The sequence below is a fragment of the Cyprinodon tularosa genome, unplaced genomic scaffold (genome assembly GCF_016077235.1).
Source record: "Cyprinodon tularosa strain WSP-4 unplaced genomic scaffold, ASM1607723v1 ctg642, whole genome shotgun sequence".
In the NCBI taxonomy this organism is placed as follows: Eukaryota; Metazoa; Chordata; class Actinopteri; order Cyprinodontiformes; family Cyprinodontidae; genus Cyprinodon; species Cyprinodon tularosa.
The window spans coordinates 689,346-715,903 of record NW_024039388.1 but is presented as its reverse complement, the minus strand read 5'-3'; the positions used below and the strand labels follow the sequence as shown (position 1 = coordinate 715,903).

Below are 26,558 nucleotides of genomic sequence, written 5' to 3'. Positions count from 1 at the left end.
GCAGGTTTTTCATACGGCAATTAGGGAGAAAAAACAAAACAAAACAATACATGACAGAGGAAATACGCAGGGAAAGGGAGACATCAATAAAAACAGATTGAGGACTGAGCAAGGACATTTAACAGGATAGGGATTTAAACATGAAAATCTGATTTTAATCTCGTTCTAGACCAGTTATTTTGAGTCCATATATTTCTAAGCAAAAGGTTTTTGATCAAATATCTTCAGACACAGCTAAAAACAGACACATTTAACCACATGTCTGTTAAAATAAAGAAAACAAATCCACGTTTCCCAATTTAATAAAATATATTTGCAAGCAAATTATGCTGACATTTGTTATTGTTGGGGATTTATTCCCAGCCAATTTCAACAAACCGTGTCGAGCAAACTCTTGCTTTACCTGTACCAATAAAGCAAAGCCAAACAAATTCCTTTAAAAAAATACAGATCAATGCAGCAGCAGAAACCTAAATCAGTCCCATGACAACGTTTTATTGGTTGTACATTATTCTCATCTGCCACACAGTAATTAAAAAGGTAATTTAAGCTGCTATGTAGCTCCGCCAATGGTACAAAATGAAAAAAAAAAAATAACCCAATGTGGAATGACTACACATGAGAGCAAAACTACTGTTTTTCTTTATCTTTGCACTCATCTGTGACAATGTTATACACATCTTCTACATGTATTACAGTAGCAGGAAAAAAAGAGCATGAGATAAGCAGTCTATTAAGCTTTTAAAACTAGAATATTATTTTTAAAAAGTATTTACTAACCACACAGGAAGAAAAAAAAACCCTCCAGGTATATCATGGTTCGTTTGAAGTGGCTGTAATTAGAGGCAGTTGTTTGTTCATACAGTTACCTTTTTAAGATCGGGCTTTAAATACCTAAGCTCTATTTACATAATCCATATTAGCCTAAAAATGGTAAAGAAATCCTACAAAAAATTTAAAAGCTGATTCAGAGTTTTTTTTTTTAAGATTCTTATGAACTAACAAGCACTTTTTTTAACCCAATAACCCATAGATAGGACAAAACTCCAACAAATTACAGCCACCACAAAATAAAATGTCCTAAAATTTGTTTTTGGTTTGATAAATCCTTATTAACATTTTTCCTCCCTCCTCATGTCGAGTATTTATCGACAGATGATTACAAAGTAAAAAAATTTTTAAATTACAACAGTGACGTTTTCATCTGTGCATGGTACAACGTTTTCATCTGTGCATGGTACAAGATTCCGTCATCCTAAATGCCAAGAATTAAAATAAAGATTCAACCAAAGATCTGGGTGTTTTGTTTTTTTACAGATTTCACCTTCACATAAATCATCGGTCCATCATGCTGAGGATCATCTCAGGGGTCAGGTCTCCATTAGGAGGGGCCTCAGAAAGTTGCACCTCCTCGGCGGCTCCTTCTACCTGAGACAGCTCCTCCATCTCAATGGCTGACTTGACACCACCGATCACCACCTCCTCGGTAGCCCCTTCCTCCTGCTCCGCTCCAACCTCCTTTTTTACTATGATGTCGTCGACCTCTCCCGTGGCTTCATCCTCCACACGGATGATGGCTGCAGCTACAAATACATTCAGGTCAAACTTGAGCTCCAGTCAGTTTATTTTATTTTATTTTTTAAATCAGCAGCCTATAGATTTCCCAGTGGTTTCTTTTTTTGTGTGAATTACATAAAATGACGATAACTTACTGTTAGGCTTATTCTTAGGTGGGCGTCCACGTTTCCTTTTCACTGGTGGCTCAACTGGTGCAGGAATTGGGACCACTGGTTCAGCCTGCTCCACCTCGATTTCATTCAGCAGGTCATCGTCCTCATCTTCTGCTTCATCCACTTCTCCCTCTACAGAAAGACACACAGGGGCTTAATACTTTTACGAAGAAATTTTCCAACTAAACAATTAATGATCACTTTAAAACACAAACAGACACAAACTTAACACCTGTATTATCATCGTCGTCATCATCATCATCCCTTCTGCTCTGCATCTTTCTCTTTCGGCCACGGCGACCCTTCTTGGGAGAGGGAGACCCGTTTTCATCCCCACCAACCTCACCCATGCAGTTCTCGAAATGCCGCAGCATTGTATTCTGTTGAAAACACAAAACTGTCAGCCTCTCATAGCAGACATATCACACAGGGTACGGTGGAAGCTCAAGTGTCCTACCCTGCGTGTGAAGGTCTTGCTACACTTGTTGCAGACGAAGGCGGTAGGAACAAAGTTTGGATCGTGGTAACGCTTGAAGTGCATATCCAGCAGTTGTTTCTGACGGAAAGTCTTCTCACACTGGCTGCAGGCAAACGGCTTCTCTCCAGTGTGCGTGCGCTTGTGCATAATCATGTGGCGCTCCTGTGTGAACACCCACTAGCGTCAAACAACAGGCAATTTGGAGAAAAAACATCAAGACTAAACACAAGTGGTCGCAGCACACCTGTCTGCAGCAGTAGTCACACTGGTCACACTTGAAACGTTTCTCGTTTTTGTGAGTCTTCTGGTGTTGGATCAGAGCGTAGCGCTCATGAAACACAGCGTCACAGTAACGGCATTTCTTCCCCGTCTCAATAAATGAGTGCTGCTTTCGCAAGTGAACACCTACAGAAATAAAGAGCAGAAGAATGCAAGGATTAACATCACTAGGCCCCAGAATCCAATCAAACCACACGTCCGTTTTGCTCCAGCAGGCTTTACAGATTACACATGGGAAAAACGTACCTAGATCACTCTTGCGTGCGATCACAGTGTCACAGTGCGGGCAGTGGAACTTGGCCACGTTTTCTGTGTGTTTTTGCAGAATGTGCATCTTCATAGTGCCGCTCTGCGTGAAACGAGCATGGCAGATGTAGCACTCATACGGCTTCTCCCCTGCAAGAGAAAGGAGGTGAAATCATCAGAATGATCTGTTTAGGAACAACAAAAACCAAAAAGGAAACATACAGCTGAAAAACAATGGGCCACGTCTATTTTACCTGAATGTGTCCTCATGTGTCTCTTCAGCTTGTACGTGTCTCTGCTGGCATAGCTGCAGAGACTGCACTGGAAAGGCCGCTCTCCAGTATGAGACCGGATGTGCCTTTTCAACTTACTCACCTAAGAACAGAAATACATGTTCATTTTATACTGCACTGAATCCTTCTCACTCTGAAAGTTATATATAGCCCTTGAAAATAAAAACAGAATTACCTCCACGCTGGAATAGTCGCACATTGAACACTTGAAGGGCTTCTCATGTGTGTGTTTGTAGCGACGATGACGCACCAGCTCTCCACTTGTCACAAACGCCATGTCACAATCCGTACATTTATGAGGGCGGGTACCTAAAATATAAACAAATGAGAATGATTTTTTTTTTATTGCTTCAAAACTGCATAGCGTTAATCAGCCTTCATACCAATAAGGAATGGGACAATTCAGCACTTGTTGAAAAAAACTGTATAATTTAGAAGGTGTCACTTCCCTATGTGGAGAATCAAATACCTAGCAGACTAGTACCCTCTATGAAAGTATGTAACTTTTAATTCAGTCATGAAGTAATTCTTTCCTAACCTTCCTGATCGGTTTATCAGCTAATTTTTAGTATAGTTTACTACTAAGGGACAAATGCAGTAATTCTACACCAAAATAAAGCCTTCCACGTATAAGCAAGGACCTAGCAGATAAAAACCACTGATGATCAACTCAGCAGCAGACCGGTTCTGGTACAATTGTCAGTTTCGAACTGGCTGCACCATGACCACCATAACTTATTAGCCACGTTAGCTTCCAATGCCTTGGGTTGGCCTAGATGTTAGAGCAGTGCGCTTGTACTCTGAGAAGGTTGCAAGTACATGGTTCGATCCCAATAGCCTGCACTCTGGGTCTCTGAGCAAGACCCTTAACCCCTGATTGCTCCCCGGGCGCCGCACAATGGCAGTCAACTGCTCCCCAAGGGGATGGTTTAAATGCAGAGGTAAATTTCTCCAATGTGAGATCAATAAAATATTATTATTAACAGTTCTACGGTGGTGATTGAGGGGCACAATCTCTTTCTTTGTTACTCTATTTAGCAGCCCCTAGACATTTTTGTGTGTGTTTATTTATGCAAGATTAGAGCGAATACTGCATGGTTAAAACTTCAATGGTGAGCTTCGACCAACGGATCACATTTAGTTGGCTGCCTGTGTCCATAAACTTCACATTCAAACTGAAAACATTAATGGATGCCTCAACATCATTGCATTATTTCACCTGTGTGTGTGTTCAGGTGGTTTCTCAGCAGTGTGACTGTTCTAAAAGCTCTCCCACACAGGTGACATTTGTGAGGCCTCTCATCGGTGTGGCTCTTCATGTGACGATCCAGGTTAGAACGCCTCGGACAGGTATAGCTGCAAAGCTCACACTGGAAGGTTTTCTTCACACCTAACAGAAACATTTTATTCAAATGCAAATATGAAAAGGACAATATTTCAAGTAATAGAAATCAAAGAGTTGAAGCCTCACCCTTTTTCTTGATCTTGGTGGGCTTTGGAGGCTTCATGTTTCCCACAACCTTCTCAGCATTGACCTCTGACAGCAGCCCCTCCTGCTGCTCTTCCTCAAAGTCGTACACAGAAACATCCATATCCCGATCTCCTTCTGCATACCGAAGTCGGCTTTTTTTGCCCTTTTTTCCTTTGCGGACAGCAGCGATGGGCTGGTAGTCTGGATCCTTTGACCATTCTGGGTCATCTTGTGGAGGAACAGCCGCTTCAGGCTCACCCACTTCCTCATCTTCCTCTTCTTCCTCCTGTACAGCTTGGAGCTCATCGTGGGCTGCTTGAAGCTCTTCCTGCTCTACAGTCTCCACCTCACCGTTAGCACCTACTTTTACAACCTAAACGAAAATTTTTATACGTTTCATTACTGTTAGCAGAGAAATCTGACCAGCAAGGACTTATGAAGAAGTATAAAGTCATTTCCCACCTGGAAGCCTTCAGGCAAGGGAAGGGTGTGGCAGATAACTGGTTCAGAATCCTTGCTCCCAGCAGGGGCCTCAACATAAGTGGCCTGTAGCCCCTCTACAGTCGTTGTTGTGACTGGTACCTGCACAAGCTGAAGCTGACCGAGTCCTAACGCAGCACCAGCCTGTTCCTCCATATTCACCACCTACAGCAAACAATACAGTATTATAAAAAGCTAAAGAACATGTCAGGCTGCTTACAAACCATAGATCGATGTTATTGGTATGTATGCATACCTGAAGTGTGATGATTTGACCCTCATCTCCACCAGTAACCGTCACTGTGCCTCCACCCTCCAACACTTCGGTTTTCATCTGCAGCAGAGTTGGATCCAGCGCATCCATCACCATCATGTCCATGTTTCCAGCCACTTCTCCCTGCGCCGCTTGTATCAAAGCCTCCCTGCCCTCTGGTAGGACTTTTCCATCAGAGGTCAGGGCAGCAGCCTGAGCCGACTCCATGGAAACAACCTCGCCCTCCATGGCAATGGGCTGACCAACACTCTAGTAAAAAAAAAAAAAGTTTATCCCAAACCTCATCTCTATCATGATTCCCCCACACCCTAGTTTCAAACCCGAGGCATATATATTTCTTTAGCCGTTTCTCTTAAATGCAGGCCTGATTCAGATACCATTATTTCCAGTTTCATAATTAGACCTTCAAAACGGACAGCATACCTTTATTGTTGCATTTACTGCTCAATAACCTGTATATTTTAAGTTTTAAGGATTTTTGACAGAATCTCTGGACATTCTTTAAACCAATTTAAAAACCCTGATGCTGTGTCCTTGTTGGAGACTAGAAAAAAGGGAAAAGCAAGGGAATTATTTTCTAGCAAAACACCCAAGTGTCATGAACTAAATCTATTAACATAATAGCCAAAATTCTTTGAAGAAGACTTTATGAAATTAAACCCAGTGAAACTCAAACTTTTCCACTGGAGGAGTTCTGGACAGAACATACTGACAGATGAAAAAGAAATATATATATATATATATATTTTTTTTTTATGCAAAGTGTTTAGATATTTTTACAATCTTTGTATAGTTACTGCTGGTTTGCTCTGTCAGCTAAAGACATATCTTAGAGTCTATACTCCAGTTAACATCCAATCAATTACTTAATTATTACAATAATCGATTAATCGTGATTAATTGTTTCGGGCCGACTGTTAACTACTTAGGTTAACGCCACAGAGGAAGGATGTATAAAGAAAACTAAATTAATCATCTAATGAAGCCTATATCCTGCAAAGTATTTATTTTGTCCTTTGGGCAGACTTAAGCCATATGGTTTTAAAATTGTATAAAAATCCACATCTAAGTCATTTTTCTCTTAAAAAATGTAATCAAATAAACCAATACAGCCTTAGATTTGTTATGCCGTTCATTGCACGCGGGAATAAATATGAAAATACTGTAATAGAAGGTGAATCGGTGTTTATAAGAATGTGAGAAATTAATCTATGACTTCTTTGCTTCCTGCACACTTTAAACTACGGTGGTTTGAGCGGAAATTAGGGACTGTATCACTCATAAAAAGGAGAAAACAATCCAAAGAACCCCTGAAGCTTAGGGTTCAACTTGGCCCGCACAAAGGGAATAATGGAGATTATTAGAGTGTAGGTCCGACTCAGTTACAGTAAACAATATTAGGTCCAGATTGAAAAGTTTTCATGCAGCTGTTCAGATTAACCGCGAACAGATGGAGCAACTGAACCAACGGTTGGAGATAGAGTCGCTCACTTCGCTTCTTTCTGCGGTGATAAGACTGATGGGGTTTGACTGTTTGCCAATCACCATCAGTCGTTCAACCAACCATATATTTATTGATATTAAAGCATAAATGCCTCGTGTGTTTATAAACGACGAGATAACGCGTTGTTTTCAAGTCGACAACTTGTCCGAGCTGAGCTGTGTTTAAGTGGGGAAGCGCGACAACGTCTGAAAACAGGAAACAAAGGGCACGATAAGATGGACGTCAGGCCTGAAAATACTTAAATCAGAAATAGCGATAAATACAGCCATCCCTGTGAAAATATGCAATTATATCGTCCGGAAGGCTGCAAAAATACTCGACTGATGCGCCTAGTGGAGGTTTATAGAGAATTTAATGTATTTTGGATAACGATAGAGGGAGACAAACACCCCCCGCCAGTCGCCTGAACGGTAAGCCCTACCGTGACACCTAGAGGCCGTCGACGGCTCCTACAAAAACCTCTGCTGTTTGGAGACAAAATGATACTTTCACTCACTCCTGGTTGGTTCTTTTCCGCGTAGTATTCACGTCGAAGCTCAGCGCCGACGGTTGCTCCTCTCAAACTTGCAGCAGACGGTGGGGTGGGCTCTGTGCCGAGCTCTTAATTTTCTCCCGCTTTGGAGGAGTAGGCCTTACACAAAATGGCGGGTCATTAGCAGCAGCGCGCATGCGCGATGGCAGTGACCGGAGGGAAAAGAGGGGCGTTCCCTAGCGGCAGCTTGAGGCGATGGGCGCCAGATTTGAAATGAGGCGTGGGTGTGGCGATTTAAGATACGCCTTTATTAAAGGAGAATTGGATGGAAAGATAATTTACAGACTTCTCACAAGAAATGTTGATCAATTTTGGTGTCAATATACACAGTGGTTGTCTAGGTGTAGTCTAAACTCTCTTAAAAAAGATGCCTCTGATTGAAGCAGAACATAACATTGGCCACAAGAGGGCAGTGTGAGGCCTGTGACAGGATGTTTACATATTGAGATCTATGGATGTAGAATTGGCAAGAGGGGAAATAATACGTTTAACGGAAATTTGCGTTTCTCTCAGGGTTTGCAGAGTTGCTTTGGGATTTTATATTTTATTTCAAGTGCAGAAAGAGTTGTGCTGAACTTAAATTTAGTGCATATGGGGTGCAGATGAATATGGGGTGGCATATAGGATGTAAATCAAGACTGTATGAGCTTCTTCTGAGGAGAGAGACCAAAATTCCTTTACTTAATTTTCAAACAGATCTCTGTGAATTTAAAATATTTTTAATTAATTGTGACTTGCCCAAAATGTATGTTTCTGCCGTAAAATCGAATGTCCTGGCATAAATACTCCCCCTCTCCTGTTTGCGTTCTTCTCATTACTCTCAAAGATCTTCTTAAACACACTGCCAGTGTGTTGCCTAAAGCTGAAATCCTGTTTGCAAAAGGATCTACAGCATCCACCTCTTATGTCTCTGCTTTCTTGAGGATATGCTTTTTTAGGACAAAGTTCACCCCAGATGATGGTGACCTTAGGTTGAGGGCGTTGCCTGAAGGTGTAACTGTGCAGCGTTTTGGGCCGCTGCCTGTAGTGGCATTGCTGGGATGCAGCAGAGTACATCCTCTGGTGTATTCTGCTTCACTCTATGCAGTTGCTTTGCTCTTTAGCAAACTCAGAGTGTTCTTTGGTTGGGTTTAGAGTCTGTGCGTTGTGTGGCTGGCAGTCATTGCTGAACCATAGTAGAAGCGTCCAGTAGGCCACCATCTTGTTTTCATGAATAATGGATTGACATCATTGTTGTGCTGGACAGGTTTTTTGGGAGGATTTTTGAGTTAAATAGTTTTTAATAGTTGTTAATTTAGGAAAGGAGGAGGAGACCTGTTCCAGAGCCTTAGCGATAGGGTGAGGGCCTCGTGATCAACCTGGGAGGACTCAGAGTAGAGCCGCTGCTCCTCCACATCGAGAGGAGCCAGTTGAGGTGGCTTGGGCAACTGGTTAGGATGCCTCCTGGACATCTCCCTGGTGAGGTGTTCCAGGCACGTCCCACCGGGAGGAGGCCCAGGGGGAGACCCAGGACAAGCCTGGAAGCGCCTTGGGATTCCCCCGGAGGAACTGGTCCAAGTGGCTGGGGAGAGGGACGTCTGGGCCTCCCTACTGAAGCTGCTAACCCTGCGACCTGGATGGATGGATAATATAGGATGTCACATGATATAATGTCCTTTGAAAAACCTATTAGGGAAAATCCGTTAAATTTTTGGTTGTAAAGGACAAAAAGGCTGCTATCATCGATTCTTATCGCTCTCTCAACTGGCTATTTGTTCCTTCTGTTATTGAAGGGGTCTAAAGCAGGGTCACCAACCATTGTAAGGCTTAAAGCCAATTCATGGGTACCAAGTCATAGGGAGGGCTACTGACCTTTGAACTGGACGGGTCAGCATTCATCTAAACGTCATACATACAGTTATAAATGTATTGTTGTTAATTGTTATAATTTATGGTTTTCTTTTAGATATTTTTATTGTGAAATCTCTATAAATGCTGTGCTAAAGTTTTTGCAAAGTAATGGGTTGTATAGAAGACTTCGACTCAAATTTACTCAACTTCTCAACTTCACTACACTCAAACAATGGTATATCAGTATTTCTTTTACAGCATTAAGGCCATTAGCAATTTCAGGAGTTTTATTGTCTAAATAAATGTTTATATGTCTATTACCACCTGTGGCATCTCCAAAAATGCACACATTTAGTTATTTATCAGCTGATAAAAAAATCCATTGTTCATTGGTTTGTTGTTATTTAACTATTTTGAAGGAGAAGAGAAGCTTCTGAACTCTGTCACAGTAGTAACAGTCAGAACAGGAAGAGAAACCATGATTCTTTGCAGAGTGACCGAATCCACCTGGTGGATTTAGTCGATATTCACAAAGCATCCTTTGTTCAAGTAGTCTGAGTTGTTCCATGCACTTTTTATGAGCTCTCATTGATATCAGGATGCAAACAAGCAATTCTAGTAGTGTAAAGGGAAAATAATTTATGCAGAGGACTTTGAATGTGCAATTCTTAAAAACGTTGCTAAGGGCTTAGTCATGTAAACTTAATTAAAAAAATCCATCCATGTATTATAGAATTAGTGGCTGCATCAAACTTGAAGGCGATCACTAAAACAAGTCAGTCCTACAAAAATACAAAAAAGAGAAATAGTTATTGTTCTTGCTCATAGCTGTGTTCAACAACACTGATTAGTTTGTATAAATAGTTATTTCATTCTAATTTTCATTGTCTAAAGGATTTGAAGGCTGTGCTGTTTTTCCTTGAAAATAAGTATTGCCCTGAGACACATTTTGGAGTAAATGTGCCAGGTTACATTTCAAGTTTATAATTCCACTGTTTCCCCCTGAGAAAATTCTAACTGCTCATTAGCTAAAACTACGGTCTCATCTGGTCTTAATATTATATTCACTCTTTAGGGATTACAAGTACAGACAGGTAGTAATTAAGATTAAGCACATATAAGCCTCAGAAAACAGTGTGACAAGTGGTCCAAATGTTCCTCTAGGTGAAATAACCAGCAGTATTGGTTTGTTATACCTGCAGCCTAGCATTGGAACAGGCGAAGGCATATTACTGCATGTGGGAAATTATCCAGGTGAGACTCCAAAGAGGAAAGCAAATTATTTCTGGGCCAAAATGGGAGTTTACGTTTCCCTCATTTGTGTAAACAACTGCAAAAGCAAATAGCAAAGAAATGTGATCCACATATAGACATGATGCAGATGAGCATCCCGAATGTCTAAATAACTCTCGCAGTTTGAATATCAAATGTTCAGCAGCCACACAGGCAACAATATTCCCATTAAATACTGGACACAAATCTACAGAGAAATAAGCCATGTGATTAAAAAATATAGAAACTGGTGCTTGGGGGCATATTTGACATTGTTGTTGTTTTTAATTTTTGATAAGTTGTGCAACTCTCTGTGTTGCAACTGACTATCCTCTCAAAAGCTTTTGGAACAGGATCTCCAATCAGTTGCAGGGGACCAAAAGAAAAAAAATAATGCCTGGTCAATCTGTGAATTACTGGTTCCAGGATTCTTTTCCGCATATAAAATAAATTATTAATTTGTTACATAAGCAACAACAGAACATTTTGTCTATTCAGGGGTTTCCTGTTTAAAGTAATATATGATATACAGATTCACAATGTTAGGGTGTGTTGTTGAAGCAGGTGTCTGAGTGGTGACTTTCATCCCTGTGTTAGAACCTCTCCTTGCTTTATCTCCATCTTTTCCTCCTGGTTTTTCCTCTCACAGAGGGGAGGGGGGGGGGGGGCAGTGGCAGAGAAAGGCGAGGTTCTGTTGTCAGATCTGTCAGTCGAGCCAGCCTGGTCCCTCCCACCACTGTGGAGGCATTACATACGGCTGGTGCTCTTAGCAACCGTGCCTCAGCAACAGAGCCACGGCAGCAGCGTGCCGTGTCTCCCCAATGGAGCTGCCATTGGGTGGACCAGCTCTCAGGCACTACACCCAGAGCAGACCGAGACCTCACCGGCAAAAACTGAACTACCGTCCTAGCAGACCGCAGGTACTGTGTGTGGGCATCAGATGGGCTTGGTATAAAATGGAGTGAGGAGTGTTTGGTGTTTGAGAGAGAGAGGGGAGTGAAATGGAAAGGAGGGAGAGGATGTAAGAGGGTATAGAGGAGAGAGGCAGGGGGAAGGGAAGGGTGGAGGAGATGCCTGGTCCCTGCTTGAATTAGGCAGTCCCTTTGTACCGGTCACTGGCTCTTTGAAAAACCCTCTCTCTTGTCTCTACGTTTGAATATGAGAGGGCGGTGAGGCCAGTGGGAATTTAGACTCAATGTCTTCCCTGGCTCTTCTTGCCAAAAAAATAAAAACAATAAAAAGGAAAAGATTGAGGCTTTTTTAAACTGTCAGTGTTTTAAAATGCAGAGGGAGTGCATGTATTCCCCACTAAGCTGGTCATGTTGTCACCGAGCTCCAGCAGCTTGTAGACATTCAGCCACACTCCCTAGGAGACTAAATTCACCCAAATCCCTCCCTGGCAGAAGATCGTGTAACGGTGACTTCCGCTTAATCTGTGTTCTGCAGCCAACCTCTTGACTTTCATCTTCACTTGTGGGCACAGATGCTGATACCATCAGCGTAATTCAACACTGCATAGCTGAGATTTTGATATTGCGTTACCTTTATTGGTGAAATAAATTATGCTGTCTAAATTCTGCATGTAAAACCCAGCGACGCTTGATCACTTCACGTTACTGAGCAACTGGGTCCCAGGAGGCCTCGTTCCAAGCTGAAATAGATGAGAAAATCCAACCAAAGATATGTGCATTGTTTCATGAGGGAAAGTGCTGCCAGAGTGTGTGGGTTTTTAGAGGGGATTGTTATGTAATGTAAAGTTACATGTAATTTAATCTGTTTATGTTTGATTGCTGGGATCTGTTGAAATCAGGAGACGATAATTGAGAGTGAAAATGAAGTTCTTGAGCACATGGGGCGTGTTGATGAAGGAGTGGAGGAGTTCTTTACAAAGAAAGTACTTCCCACAGATACACTGTGAGTATCACTCAGTAGTTAAGTGATTAAGTATTCATAGAAGCTGGATTGTAATGTGAGGGTTGTTTCTCTAGGATCAAGCAGGATGAGGAAGTCATCACACAGCAAGAAGTGGCTCCTGCCAGCTCTGTCCCTGCTTGTCCTCCACCATCCAAAACTCTCAGGAGGAAGCTGGGTGACTTCTTCACCCTTAAGAGGAAGCGAGGTCTTAAGTCTGAGCCCAGCCAGGAGGGTCGCCCCAAAAAAGCCTCCATCGCCGATTTCATCCGACCTCTTAGGGAGGTCGCCAGGTCAGAGAAAGACAAGGAGAAAGAGCGGGTAAAGGAGCATGACAAGGAGAATGAAAAGGAGAAAGCAAAAGCAAATCCCAGTGCTGTTACTGGAGAGGAGGCTGTTCAGGAGACGCCGGTTACCGGTGATGCACCAATGAGGGGCGAGGCAGCACCTCCCAGACGAGCTCTCAGAGAGGGGAAATCCCAGTCTCTCATTCTGCTGTCTGGATCAGCAGCAGCAGGAGCTACCAATGCTAGAAACACTGCAAAGGTGAGCATCACTGCAGCTTGAATACTTTCTTTTTTTCGCCGTAAAACATCTGACAATCACTTACCTTCTGATTATTTCAGAAACAATTTGAAGGTCAGCACAGCTTTGAGCAGAAACTCCATCTAATGCTTCAGCGAATTGGAGTTTCCAAACCTCCACCAGGTGAAACACAGGTGTGTAAGTGTGCAGGCCTCAATTTACATATGGGAAATATGAATGCCTGAGTTCTTTTTTTCTCTTATTTTAGACTCAAGAAGGAGAGATGAAAAAGGCAGAATCTGAAGGTATGTGTTTTCATCTATGCCATTTTTAACATCCTATCCTCTGGGTTATTGTCAATAAAACTAATGTGAACTTTATGTCAATAATACCAAATATAATTTCTGAACTGTGTTAAATAGTTATATCCCCCAAATACAGTTTTCTCAGTTTTTCCTTTTTAAAGCTTTATGTTGAATTAAATGTTTAGGAATAAGAGACCTACAGAGTCAAGAAATGGCTTCTGTATTAACCCCCCTTACTCCCTTTAGCATATAAATTGCAACACATTATCCCCAATCTGAAGAAATTCCTGAATAGAGGAAAATAAAATCACTGACATGTGGTAGACTTGGAACAATAATTTCTTCAATTTGGTTGTAAAAGATTTGTTAACAGTTCTCCCACTTGTTGCTGCCAAGGATGGCAAAGGTAGCTATTTATCTTTAGGGCATTTCTTTTTTCCCTTAAAATTGTTATCATCTTGTTTTTATTTTAGTATTTACTCAGTTGATTTTTACATTCAACTTTTTTGAGATAATCTGAAGCTTTCAGTGGGACAAAAAAAATTTCTGAGACATCTTCAGTGAAGTTGGCACTTTCCTCAAAAGCCTGCTGTTGAATTTCATCCCTTTTATGGATGGTCTGAGTCAAAGATGACTACACACACTTCAGAGGAAGACATTTTCTTTTCTACCAAAACCTTTTCAGGATCAGAACCAGAAAATGCCTTTTGCCAATTAGTGTTTTACAAGTAGTATGAGTAAATTGTTTTAATGAGGTGCTAGACAGACAAGGTGCCTGTCTCCAGCAGACTATTGGCTAAAAGCAGGCTCCATCCTGGACAGGTTGGCAGTCTGCCACAGGCCATAAACAAATTCAGGAATATATAATTTAGCATAAGCAAATGCAAGTTGTATAGGAAGAGCACTCTTACATACTTTAAAATAAATAATAACAACAGTATAAAATTATATTATATACAGTTACTGAGATGTTTTGGATGTTCCCCCCCTTTTTTCTCCAATGTGTAAACGTGGGACCCTGGGCCTTGTATCTGAGGCCTTTAGCAGATGGAAAGAAGCTGTTTTTGTGGCAGGAGGTTATGGTCCTGATTGACCACAGCCTCCTGCCACTGAAGAGACTCGGAAACATTTTGGTCGAGGGTGTGAAGGGACAACTGCAATCTTACCTGTTTGCCTCTAGGATCTAGATCAGGGGTCACCAACCTTTTTAAGGCTGTAGGCTACTTCATGGATACTGAGTCATAGGAAGGGATACCTGTACTCACCTATGAACTGGAGGTATCAGCATTCACCTAAACTTTATGCATAATAATCATATTTTTTTTTGTTTCTTTTAACTCCTAATTTTCTTTATGATTTATCATTCTGAAATCCCTATAAATGCTCAGATGCTCTGCATACTTAAAATGCTGAAATGCTCAATAAATTCTAAGAAAAGTAAGAGCACCAGAATAAAAAAAAATTTCAGTTGTAGGGCACTCGTGAGTTGCGCCGTTTTCAGGGGACGCTGTGGGCACCCGTGTGTCCGCCCCTTGGTGCCTTCAGGGACCACCTTGGTGAACCCTGATCCAATTCCTTAGTAGAAAGAAAATTGCTGTCAATCTACAATGCAAACAATTTGCTGCAGCCTTTCCTTGTCCCTGGTGGTGGTAGCAGCCTACCAAATGGTGATAGAGGAGGAGAGGATTGACTCAATGATCGCAGAGTAAAAGCGAGCAATGACGGTGCCCATAGTGTGAAATGAGTCTTTAACAAAACCATACAGATTTAACAAAGCCATGACATAACTAAATGCTTTATAGAAGGACTGTAGGCGCGCGATGATGGTATGCTAACTGGTGGTAAGGTGCTAGGGCCACTGGGGAACTGAGTTGAAGTCTTTGTGCCCATTGATCCCCACCTAAAACATTCAACACCACACAGCACCTGGGTCTTGGGGTGTGGGATGATCAGCCTTGAGGATCCAACCAGCATCTCCAACACCCAAACCAGAGTCCCAGTAATAATGCACTGGAGGCTTACACACCTGTATTTGTAGCAAGGTTTTACAGTAACCGTAACCTCCATGCAAACAACAGGGGGACAATATTGGGCAGCTATATTCTGGGGGGTTGTGGCTTGACTCTGTTTTTCCTGTCACTGCGTCCGCATTGGTTTAGTAGCAGTTAGGGGAGCTGGGATGGAGTGAGTGTATGATTTCTCTAGGCTTTGGGCTTCTTTGGCACAAGACTTCTGGTTTTGTAGAACGCTGCAAGAGCACCTTCAATATATGGAGTTTTTAACATTTCTACATAGTTTACCATTCAAGGGGTTGACAATTTATTTGCACATCAGTGTCACAAATTAACAAATGTACACACCCACTCTACGTATAGACAAGAAGAAAAGCTTCCTTTTCCACTGGTCTGGCTTGTCCACTTTGATGTATCCCAATTCCATTATTGATTTTATCAAATCAATGTTGGAACTAGGTTACCATCCTCACATATCTTTTTCGTTGAGCAAAACTGCCCTGTCACATGTAAGAAATGGCAAGACAGAATGGGAGGAAAAGAGCAACTTGTGTATTCTATGGGTAAATAACTTGGTTGTTCTTCTCTATTGATTTCTGCCTTATGAATGTCAATGCACACAGCAAATGTCCTTTTAATTGGGGAAAAGGTGTCAAATACATAACCATTAAATAGTTAATTGATAAATGATACAAAAGCCAAAGCATAAATCATAAAAATAAGATTTTTTTAATTATTATTTCTTGTTTAAAGCTTTAGAAAAATAAGAATATATGGTAAGGTGTGAAAAAAAGATGGGTGGAAAATAAACCTGCTTTAGTCTAAATTGTCGTGCTCTTCTATCCTTTACAATAACACATTAATATTTGCATTCAGGTACCATCATTGATAATAAGCCTGAACCACCTTCTACTTTCTCAAAACCTCGGACAATGTCTGCATCTTCAGGTAAACTATAAATAGTCCATTTATGCCTTATCCCTAACATTCTATGATCAGCTAGATCATTTTTCTCCTTAAATTTTCCCTCCAGACACACGGCATCAAATCCGGGTAAGTGTGTCGGCCCACGAAGCAGCTGGGAAACCTGCTTTGCTTCCAAAACCAGCTGTCAAACCAGCTCTGCCCCTCGCAACGTCTGGTCGCAATACGCCCGAGAACGAGCTTGCACAGATTCAAGAAGCAGAGATGAACACGCCTACTAAGCCCAGTATGACCGCAGCTCCTTCTACTCCTGCTACTCCTGACCTGTCTGCTACCACCTCCCCCTCCTCCGTACCGACACTCTCTGATCCAGCCCCTGACGCAGCCAGTGTCGCAGTTTCCTCCTCAACTACTGAAACAGAAATATGCACTCACTCAGTGAAACCCGCTGCAGCAACAACCACATCATCCACCAGCAGTACAGTCAGTGACGGAGTAACCTCCGTCCCCAAATCTAGTGCTCCTGACCCTGAGACACCTATCCCCACAAATACTAGCATCTTTACACCAACAGAGCTCCCAGGCACCGTCTCAGTTATACCTAACTCCTCAGAGTCTGTTACCCCAACTCTTTTCATCCCTTCCACATCAGAAACAGTAACTACTTCCTCCATTCCCACCCTGGAAACTGGCTCAGCTGCCTTACAGCAGAGCTCAGTTACCAAAACATCCACAGATGTGCCGACTGAGGCAGCTTCCCTCGAGCCAAAAGTTGCTCTCTCAGCTGCTGAATGTGACATTTCTGTAACCACCGCAACTCCTCCTTCCCACACCACCACCTCAAATTCAGGCCTACATACTCCTTCTAGTACCTCAGCAACTGCATGTCATTCTCCTAATCTCGGTACAGTTACTGCTGCCCCTATTACCCCGCCATCCCCTGTCCCCTCTGTTTCTCTCCCTCCCACTGCCGATGATACCCTCAGCCCAACATCCAGCGACCACATGGATTCTGCCTCCTCTCCTGCTAAAGTTCAGTCAGCGGCTCACGTCTGTGCTCCCTCCACTTCTTCCAGCGACACAAACCCTACAGACACCGCCTCCACTGCTACCAGCTCAACACGCGTAGACACCACTTCCACCAGCAGCTCGGCAGGCACTGCAGCAATTAGCTCCCCTCACATAACTGGGTCAGATCCTGTCTCCATGATTCCCACTGATGAAGAGACTGATGCCCCTCCGCACCGCTTGAGCAGTCCAGCACCCCCCGATGGTATTCCACAGCAGGACAAAGATTTAAAGACGCCGCTTGAAGAAGGGAAGGAAAGAGAAAAACCAGGAAAATCCACAAAAACAGACACTGGTAAGATTTGATCTCAATAAATGTGTAATATAGACCTTGTAAAATTCTTCTTACACATTGAGACACCCAAACATGCCATGCTTTTGATATGTTGCTCAAGAAAGAAATTGAATATGTATTATGTTCATTTGTTTTAGGCACCCTTTACGCTGAATCCATTAAATGAAATCCAGTTCCCCAATTAACCTTTGGGAATCATTTAAATTGATTTCGATTCAGCCCATTTGTTCTGTGGAAACTTGAAACAAATTTAATCTAAAGGGTCTTTATCAAATAAGAACAAATACCTTCCAGCCATACATCCTAGTTATCCATGAAGACTTGTTGATTTTAATGAAATCTAAAATATAGGTGCTCTTGAAGACCTTAGTGGTTTACCAGAGTTCATTAGTTAATAAACAGGAAGGTCTTGAATTTATTTGTATTCAGCCTCACAGATTCAATATTCTTGTCTCTCTAGCTGGTCATTTCCCAGTAATTTATAATTCTGCACCAAGACTCACTTAATTTATTTAGATTCCAACTTCAAGAGACCGATTCTGCATAGGGTTCCATTGCATTTTATGTAGTTGTATATGTTTGATTGCATTTTTTTTTTCTTTTAGCAGTAGATGAGCCTTCTGAGACGGTCAAACAGACCAAATCACCTGAGCTGAATGTGAAGAAAGAAGTTGTTCAGAGTGAGAAGAAGAGTGAAAGTGACAGTGACAAACCAGAGGTTGACAACGGTGATGTAACAAGAAAAGAAGTGCAGAAAGAAAGTGTGAAAGCTGAAGAGGATGCTCTGCCTGAGCTGGTTACAGAGGCTGAGAAGAGCAGAGACAACGCTGTCAGTGAGGCTCAAGAGGAAACTACGTCAGCAGATGATAAGTGAAAATTGGTAGATTTGGTGAAAACGGGACCGACAACTGTGACGAACAGGAGAGTCCACAGTAAAGGGTATGAGGGATAAAGGAGGATTGGGGAGAGTGAGGATCAATGGCACTTCCAACAGGGACCACCACATTACTGCAGCACACCACTAAGTGGGCCACTGGACCAAAGAACTAAGATCCTCTTGGTGTGATGTTATCAACAAATCCAGCAGTGTCTTTGTCCTTTTTTTAACTTATGTTGAAATTTTGCATCGCACGTATGATTATGTACTATAAGAAAACTATTGTGGTAAAATACATGATGTTTACAAAAGATGGAAAAGAGACATAGCTATGATTATTAAATGGATTATTCAGTTCACTGAGTCCTTCCTTTGGCTTTTTAAGAATCAATATACTTGGTCATATTTTGTTTAAACCTCATATCCAAATCCTTTCATACCTTTCTGCATTCAATTTCCCTGATCAAACAGAACAAAAGAGCTGGAAAAGCCGTTTATCAAATACCGTTGCTACACCTAATAACGTGGTATTAAACCTATAGTAATTTTTGACCCAAAGAGACAATTAGAAATTAGTTGGTGTTTTTTAGGGTTAATAATGACAGCTTTAAGGTCCTAGATGTTGTGGCAAATAAGTAACTTACAAAGAAAACACACATTCACTTTTATTTTGTCTCAAGGGTCTACAGCAGGGGTGTCAAAGTCATTCCAGAAAGGGCCGTGTGGCTGCTGGTTTTCTTTCCACCCAAGCAGTAGCACACCAGACTCCATTCATCTCATCAAGGTGAGTCTAGTCATAACCTGATGACTTGATGGGATGAATGGAGTCTGGTGTGCTACTGCTTGGGTGGAAAGAAAACCAGCAGCCACACGGCCCTTTCTGGAATGACTTTGACACCCCTGCTGTAGACCCTCTAGACGCTGTTCTAGACAGAGCTTTGTAGAGGAAAATTAAATATACAGAGAGCTGTATTGAAGATGCTTTCTCCTATACATTTGACCAGATGTTTGTAAAGAAAAAAATATTCTAAAGAGCCAGTGCTTCAGGTGTGTTGACTGTTGATGTATTTTCTGAATACTATTGTTCCTGGCACCTGTTTATAAAAAAAAAAAAATGTGGGGTTTACATTTATCATAAATTTGGGGCATGGAATAGGAGACATACGCCATGAATCCAACAAAACTGTCTTGGCGCTCCATATTGTCATGTGTATCTGACATCATGGTATCTGACTTTGGTTTTCCCTGCTAACCAAAGGTAGAGTGACAAAAAAATATTTTTCAAGTAATAAAATCAGTATTAAAAAAACTTTTAATCAGGTAAAAAAAAAAAGAAGAAGCAGAAATCTAAGAAATGAGTTAATTAGGGGTAAAAATGTATTTGGTAAAAAGACTACTTAAATATAATTGCTGGATCATAATATCTGATTACACTCTAGGAATGATGCAATCAGACAGACCTTATGGGCCAGTTCTACTATTTTATAGACTAAATTGCATAAAAAATAAAATGATTGTGTGACAACAAATTAATACAGAATAATCACTGTCCCATAAATTGTTTTTAAGCTTTAAACCATTAAACAAATCCTGACAGTGAGACTTTTTATATTTTCGGACAGGATAAAAAACCTCCGCTGTTGATATTTAATATTTACTGTATAGTCACCTGATCGTTAATCACATCAAATTACTCACAGTGAACAGAGTAGCCAGAATTTTCTCTGAAATAGAAATAGCAAGGATATTATTTCTAAATGTTTTTTTTTTTCCCCCCCAAAAAAATGTTACTCAACTAAATGTACTGGGTTATTACCCACCTCTGCCACTAACCTAAAACATTTCATACATGGGGCCCATTTCATCTCAAGACTTTTAGGTTTAGACATCTAAGGGACTAGCCAGATAAAAAACAAAACTAACTAGAACCTTTTAATTTTTGTCCTGAACAAGTTTTCTATTGCTATAAAATTCAGTCAGTGGGGATTTGGATTTATGAATAAGCACTCCCTCCCAATAAGGATGAGATCTGGAAAATAAGCTACATGGTTTGGGTTTAACTGCAGCATTAATGCACAATCTGCCACTGGTGGAGTCTGTCTATGAAATTATTTTAACCTTCCTCTAAAGTGCATTTCTTGAGAACAGCTACAATCCCCTTTGTAAAATTGAACTAGGTAAATTATCCAAAAGTGAAAACAAATTGTTATGATGAATAGTGATAATATATAATCATTACCTCAGTTAGTCATACTTTAAAACCATTTTAAACACATTTTCTACAAACAAATTTAGATTGAAATAGGCTAATGCAATAATTTTGCATTTATACACTGCCATTATACAGGTTCATGTAAAATCAACGGTAGTACATTTAACTCTTTATTCTTTTATTTAACTTTTTTTGTTCATAAAGTGATTAAATCAAGTACAAACACATATTCTGTATTAGAATAAAACCAACCGTGGGTCGTGCAGAGAGGGACTTTTTTTTGTTAAATACCTCCTAGCCAGCAGGGGTCGCTACTGATGACATCAGCAACATCCCGCTGTTTTCACCCGGAAGAGGAAAAACAAAGGAGACGGATTGTGGAGGGAGGCTGTTTATTCTCTTTTATTCATCTGTAAATTCGTCAGGCCTTCAGTCTGTTATTTGTTGGAGCTTTTACTCCCGCGGGTAAAGATGTCGGTCGTGCAACCTAGTCGCTCGTCCACCGGCTGGCCGCGCCGCGGCAGCGAGCAGTTCGGGAACAAATACATCAGCGGGCCCGCTAAACCTCTCACCCTGGAGAGGACCATCAACCTGTGAGTCCACATTACCCACACAAGCTGCAGCTATCAAATGAATATTCATTCAGAGAGAGACCGTTTATCCGTGGAGAGGTGGCATTAACGACTGGAGCAGTCCTAACAAAACGGTTTACTTTAATCAAAATAATAAAAACACGGATTCTACAAATATTTGGCCTATTGAAACGTTGTTTATAGCTACATGTGGGCTTGAGTTAGTCTTGGGAAAACTAAAGGAAATTCTTTAAATCAGTGTAGCAGAAGAGCATGTATATAATTAATGTTTCTTTTCCGTCATAATGTTTCATACTCAGCTTGTAGCAAGCTGGTAGCAAGAGGGATTATAATATTTTTAAAAGGTTTTGTACAACAAAACAACTCGACTGTTTAAATTTGCCATGTCCTAGGGAACATTTCCAATATATTTGTTTTTAATAGTCACACTGAGCCTGGTTAAAAGGGAGTTTTTCCTCTCCACTGTCGCTTCAAGCATGCTTAGTATGAGGGATTGCATTTGAGTCAATGCAATCAACTGGTTTTCCTTAAACAGAAATCTTTGAATCAATTTGACTGTATGACCTGCTGAACTAAAGTGCCTTGAAATTACTTGTGTTGTGAATTGGTGCTATAGAAATAAACTGAATAGAATTGAATATTAGTGTTTAACCTCATATTTTTCGTCCTCATTGATAAAGACGTGTTGCTTTTATACGGACGCAAGTCTACTTGTTTATAGATTATCCAAAAATCAAATATTATATCAAAAGTTTGCAATTTAATGAAACTTTAACATACTTAAAAGGGCATAAAAAGTCCTAAAAGAAAAAACACGTAGATTAAAAAATGGTGCTTCAAAAGATATGATTTGTTTTCCTATGTTTTCAAAAGTATTACTTTTTCTGCAATAAATAATTTTCTTTGGATGGGGAAAGAATGTGGAAACATTTGAAATTTTATTGTTGCCGTTGTGCTTTATTGCTAGGTAAAGTAATGGCGTGCAAAGTAGCAGAATCAAATCTTTTCGTAAAGATGAGAGCCTCCTCCCCTCTCTGAGTTCTTACTGATTATTTTCACAGCACTCTTGTATAATGATGAGTTAAATATATATATTTTTTAAAAGCTGAAGTGCCTGGAGAGCTCTTGTGATGCTTAATATCTAGTCTGCTCTATTTTGTGTCTCTTTTCACTTTGTCTTTCTGATTTCAGATATCCTCTCACTAACTACACTTTTGGGACCAAGGAGCCACTTTATGAAAAAGATTGCTCCGTCGCCGCCAGGTTCCAGAGGATGCGTGAAGAGTTTGATAAGATGGGCATGCGTCGGACAGTAGAGGGTGTCCTCATCGTCCATGAGCACAGGCTGCCTCATGTGCTGCTTCTGCAGCTTGGCACAACGTTCTTCAAGCTGTGAGTGGCTGTTGCTCCTGTGTGAACCAGCTCCATGTGGCACAGTTACCAGTTTACAGTTTTCTGCCTCTCCTGCAGGCCTGGTGGAGAGCTGAATCCTGGAGAGGATGAAGTGGAGGGTCTGAAACGCCTAATGACTGAGGTAGCCATGCGGTTAGTTGAATTGTCTCTCCTTGATTATTGTGGAACAAATTTGCCTTAACCTCCTGACTGGTCATTAGATTCTTGGGCGACAAGACGGCGTTAAGCAGGACTGGGTGATAGATGACTGCATCGGTAACTGGTGGCGCCCCAACTTTGAGCCTCCACAGGTTGGTAAACAGAGGAATCACAGATTTCTCTAATACACAGCTATATGCCTCATTAATTACAGAAATTACTTTCGGAGAGCAACACTTTAAAGATTTATGGTTTGTTTGATATTACAGTCTTTATTTTGATAAACTGAACATTTGAATCAATGTTTTTTGCTTGAGAGAACTGATCTGATGCTTTTTAATCTTTCAGTACCCGTATATTCCAGCTCATATCACTAAACCTAAGGAGCATAAAAAGCTGTTCCTGGTCCAGCTGCAGGAGAAAGGTTTGTATCTTTGTAACGTGAGAACTGTTGTCAAATAATGCCATTTAATATCAAACGAGGCTCAAATGTCACAGATTCTTCATAAATTTGAAATCTGTAACTAATATTTTCACAGCATTATTCGCCGTTCCCAAAAATTATAAGCTGGTCGCCGCTCCATTGTTTGAGTTGTATGACAACGCCCCTGGATATGGACCAATCATTTCCAGTCTACCACAGCTATTGAGCAGGTAAAGATTAGTTTCATATATTAGCTGATTAAATTTGACTTAATTAAATCATATTTTCATTAGGAAAAAATATACACAAATAACAATCCTTGTATGTTATTTTTTAAAGTGTAATTTTGATGTTAACATGTTGCTATATACGTAAACAAGCACTTTTTCCATTGATTAAATGCTAATTAATGTCAGCTGGTTCTTTAACAGTCACCCTAAAGTGACCCCTCGAATCAGACTTCAGTGTTTGATCAGTTTCTTGAACATTAAAGGTAGCGGATGATGTGCCTGTAGGTTGTTCTATGGGCTATCGGCTAGAGCTGCACAGAATATCTCAATTTCATTGCCACCACAATACCAGTAAACACTATATTAATATAACCTAGAAATGCTTGGATTGCAATACACCTGAAGTGGCATAGCACAGAAATACCTTAATTGTCCCACAGAGAGGAAATTCTGGTGACAGTGGCAAAAACAAGCAGATAGCAGAAAAGTTACAGGTACAAGAAATATTGAATAATATGGAAAAAGGAACATTTTTAAAGTTAAACTATAGCAAGGAAGAAAAAAAAAGGAAACATACAATAATTTACAGATATAATAAAACTCACAGCAGCTGACAAATAATCATTAACAATTGCACAGATAAAGGTACTGATGCACAGAAACACAAATTGAGCGGATTAGAAACACTACAATATAGTCTTAAGCATAAGAGAAAACAGTTATTGATCAGATAAAGAACCTGTGCAACTAGTAGTTTTTTTTTTGTTTTTTTTATATCAAGTTTTTATGCTTTGATTAGGTGGATTTTCGGTTGTATTGCAGTTGTTATATTTAGCTAAACCACATTTTTCGTATCACAAAAGTCACTTAATCTGTAACTGGACCTTTCTGCTTCGTAAGATGACTGGACGTAGTTGGAGTTTGAGGGTGCCCATCAGAGGAGTGGCTGAAATATGGATAAATCTCATGTCTTTATATCCTCCACTGCCATGTTGTTTTCAAGGTTATCTTGGGAACCAAAGTATAATTGATGTGCAATTTCAATTGTATTTGCTATTTAATGGAAATACGAAAATTGCATTTTTGAGATTCACAGACTATCATTATATTTTTGCACACATTTGTAGTGGAAACATAGCTAGTCACATTAACACTTGGCTCAACGTTGTCGCATGTTAAGCTGATATTATGCAGCTTTATGGTACATGATGATCTTTTTTTTTTTTTCTTCGGCCTTATTATTGCCAGTGATAAAGATGACGTCATCCAGTGAAGGGCATGCTATTTCTAATGCCCTCCTCCTGTCAGATTTCAGCTCAAATGTGTGACGGACAGAGATGGGAAGTAACAAAGTACAAATACTTTGTTACTGTTACTCAAGTAGATTTTTCTGATATTTTTACTTTAATACTTATTTTTATGGCGACTTTTTACTTCTGTTCCTTACATTTCTACACAAATATCTGTACTTTCTACTCCTTACATTTTTAAAAATTGGCTCGTTACTTTAGTTTTGAATCATTTCAATGGAGTTACCATTATTATTTTTCACGTCATCAATACCAAATTCAATCTAATTGGATGGGAATCTATGTTGCATTTGACGCACCACTACAAGATGAATCGACAGATTCGGCTGTATTCATTCGCGGCAAATCATTGCAGCTTGGTGGCGGTGGTGTTAGCATAGTAGTATGGACGACGAGATGATTGAAAATGAACACAACGGAGATCTAGTCCTATTGGCAGACATCCATTTAAAATGTAGGCAACGGCATGAAAAAAGTGTTTTCTACTTTTACTTTTATACTTTAAGTAAATTTACAAGCCTGTACTTTGTTACTTTTACTTGAGTAAAGAAGTTTAATCAGTACTTCCACTTTTACCAGAGTATGTTTTAACACAAGTATCTCTACTTTTACTCAAGTACGGAAAGTGAGTACTTTTGCCATCTCTGGTGACGGACTCGAGATAAGTTCATTAAATCTTGCTACCGACCAGAGTTGGTCCACAGAGTAACTTGCTGTAGGAAGGAGTCAGAATAATAGCCATTTGGCTCTCTGACGCTGAAAATGCAGGATATGTGGAAATTTAACCCCAGAACCGTATTTTGAGTTATCACTTATCCTGCTTTCTGCAATCTTTCTGCAATTCATGCAATCTTCTATCCCCTAGACATCAGAAATCTGAGATACAAACAACTATGAATGTAGAGGAGCATACTGACTAAATACTTAAAGAAAAAAGGAAAAGAAAAGAAAAAAAATAGGCTGAATTTAAAAGTTCAAGAATTAACAGTTATTTTTTTTGTAGTTTTAAAAATGTCAAAATGTATTTTTTTTTTTTTTTCTAGGTTCAACTTTATCTACAACTAACCCAAGCAGCGGTGTGGCTGTCTCTGTGAGTGCAGCCAGAGAGGCATTGTGCTGAAAAAAGGACTCCATCTCTTCTCTATCTTTTACAAATACAAGCACCTGTCATGAATGGTAAATAAAATATCTGCAGGGGTGTTATTGCTATTGTAAAGAGCAAAACATTATGTTCGAGTTGTTTTTTTTGTTTTATTTTTTAAACTTGTGAAACTGCAACTTTTTGTAGTATGCAGGTCTGTGTCAGAATCTGGTTTTATGTTTGCCTGAAAGATGCCAATGTTTGATTAAAAAAAATACAACATTGCGTTTCCTGTTGTTTAAACCTGTACCCACGCTGTCTTTTTTAAAATAAAGTTGTGTTTATAGTAAGTTTTATAAAGTTTATACATCTTGTATGTTGATGAGCACTGTTTCAGATTCTTTTAAAGGAAATTCATAAACTTGTATACAGTGAAGGGACTTGGAATATACATCGCAATGAAACACATGCCTGTTATTAAGATCATAGGTGCAGATTTTATATACTGAAGACTGCTCTCCTTAGCTGAGAAGGTTTTTTGATAGAAAACCTAATTACTAATTCCCTTTTATGCAGTTCTACAGTTTGGTAACTCCGTTGCAAAGTTTATTAAAATATAAAATAATTGGATCTTTGAAAAGCAGGAAAAAATGTCTTAAAATGCTTAACCCACTTATTGTAGTAACAAGATTTATTATGACCTCTACAATGAAACTTTATAAAGCTGTAGAGATAAAGATTACACTATTACTTTGTAAATGCTTTTTAGAAATGTGTGCCGTTATTTATATTAGCACAATTAGTTGGTTTGTTTCAGACTATAATGTGTACCAACCAGGTCATGGCATGAA

General features: G+C 40.1%; 3 protein-coding genes across 4 annotated transcripts; 2 read left to right on the top strand and 1 right to left on the bottom strand.

The window, feature by feature from the left end:
• Positions 1 to 286: 286 nt before the first annotated feature.
• On the bottom strand, positions 287 to 7,410 carry LOC119798951 (transcriptional repressor CTCF-like). The gene is made up of 13 exons (XM_038308625.1): positions 7,252 to 7,410; positions 5,234 to 5,500; positions 4,960 to 5,142; positions 4,498 to 4,870; positions 4,246 to 4,416; positions 3,202 to 3,335; positions 2,988 to 3,108; positions 2,734 to 2,883; positions 2,453 to 2,613; positions 2,188 to 2,370; positions 1,963 to 2,110; positions 1,713 to 1,862; positions 287 to 1,583 (listed from the first exon to the last, which is right to left on the bottom strand). The coding sequence occupies exons 2-13, from the start codon at positions 5,477 to 5,479 to the stop codon at positions 1,336 to 1,338; spliced, it is 2,268 nt and encodes a 755-aa protein (XP_038164553.1). The 5' UTR covers positions 5,480 to 5,500; positions 7,252 to 7,410; the 3' UTR covers positions 287 to 1,335.
• Positions 7,411 to 11,091: 3,681 nt separating this feature from the next.
• On the top strand, positions 11,092 to 18,665 carry LOC119798962 (flocculation protein FLO11-like). 2 transcript variants are annotated; one of them, XM_038308639.1, is made up of 8 exons: positions 11,092 to 11,309; positions 12,200 to 12,303; positions 12,378 to 12,846; positions 12,927 to 13,019; positions 13,094 to 13,130; positions 16,019 to 16,090; positions 16,176 to 17,429; positions 18,038 to 18,665. In XM_038308639.1, the coding sequence occupies exons 1-8, from the start codon at positions 11,211 to 11,213 to the stop codon at positions 18,301 to 18,303; spliced, it is 2,394 nt and encodes a 797-aa protein (XP_038164567.1). In that variant the 5' UTR covers positions 11,092 to 11,210; the 3' UTR covers positions 18,304 to 18,665. The 2 variants fall into 2 exon arrangements, with proteins under 2 accessions (XP_038164567.1, XP_038164566.1); XM_038308638.1 differs by having other exon boundaries at positions 18,035 to 18,665.
• Positions 18,666 to 20,858: 2,193 nt separating this feature from the next.
• On the top strand, positions 20,859 to 26,063 carry nudt21 (nudix hydrolase 21). Its single transcript, XM_038308648.1, has 7 exons — positions 20,859 to 21,111; positions 22,303 to 22,503; positions 22,582 to 22,645; positions 22,725 to 22,814; positions 23,011 to 23,086; positions 23,202 to 23,316; positions 25,670 to 26,063. Exons 1-7 carry the CDS (start codon positions 20,990 to 20,992, stop codon positions 25,689 to 25,691), a joined length of 690 nt encoding a protein of 229 aa, XP_038164576.1. The 5' UTR covers positions 20,859 to 20,989; the 3' UTR covers positions 25,692 to 26,063.
• Positions 26,064 to 26,558: the final 495 nt, after the last annotated feature.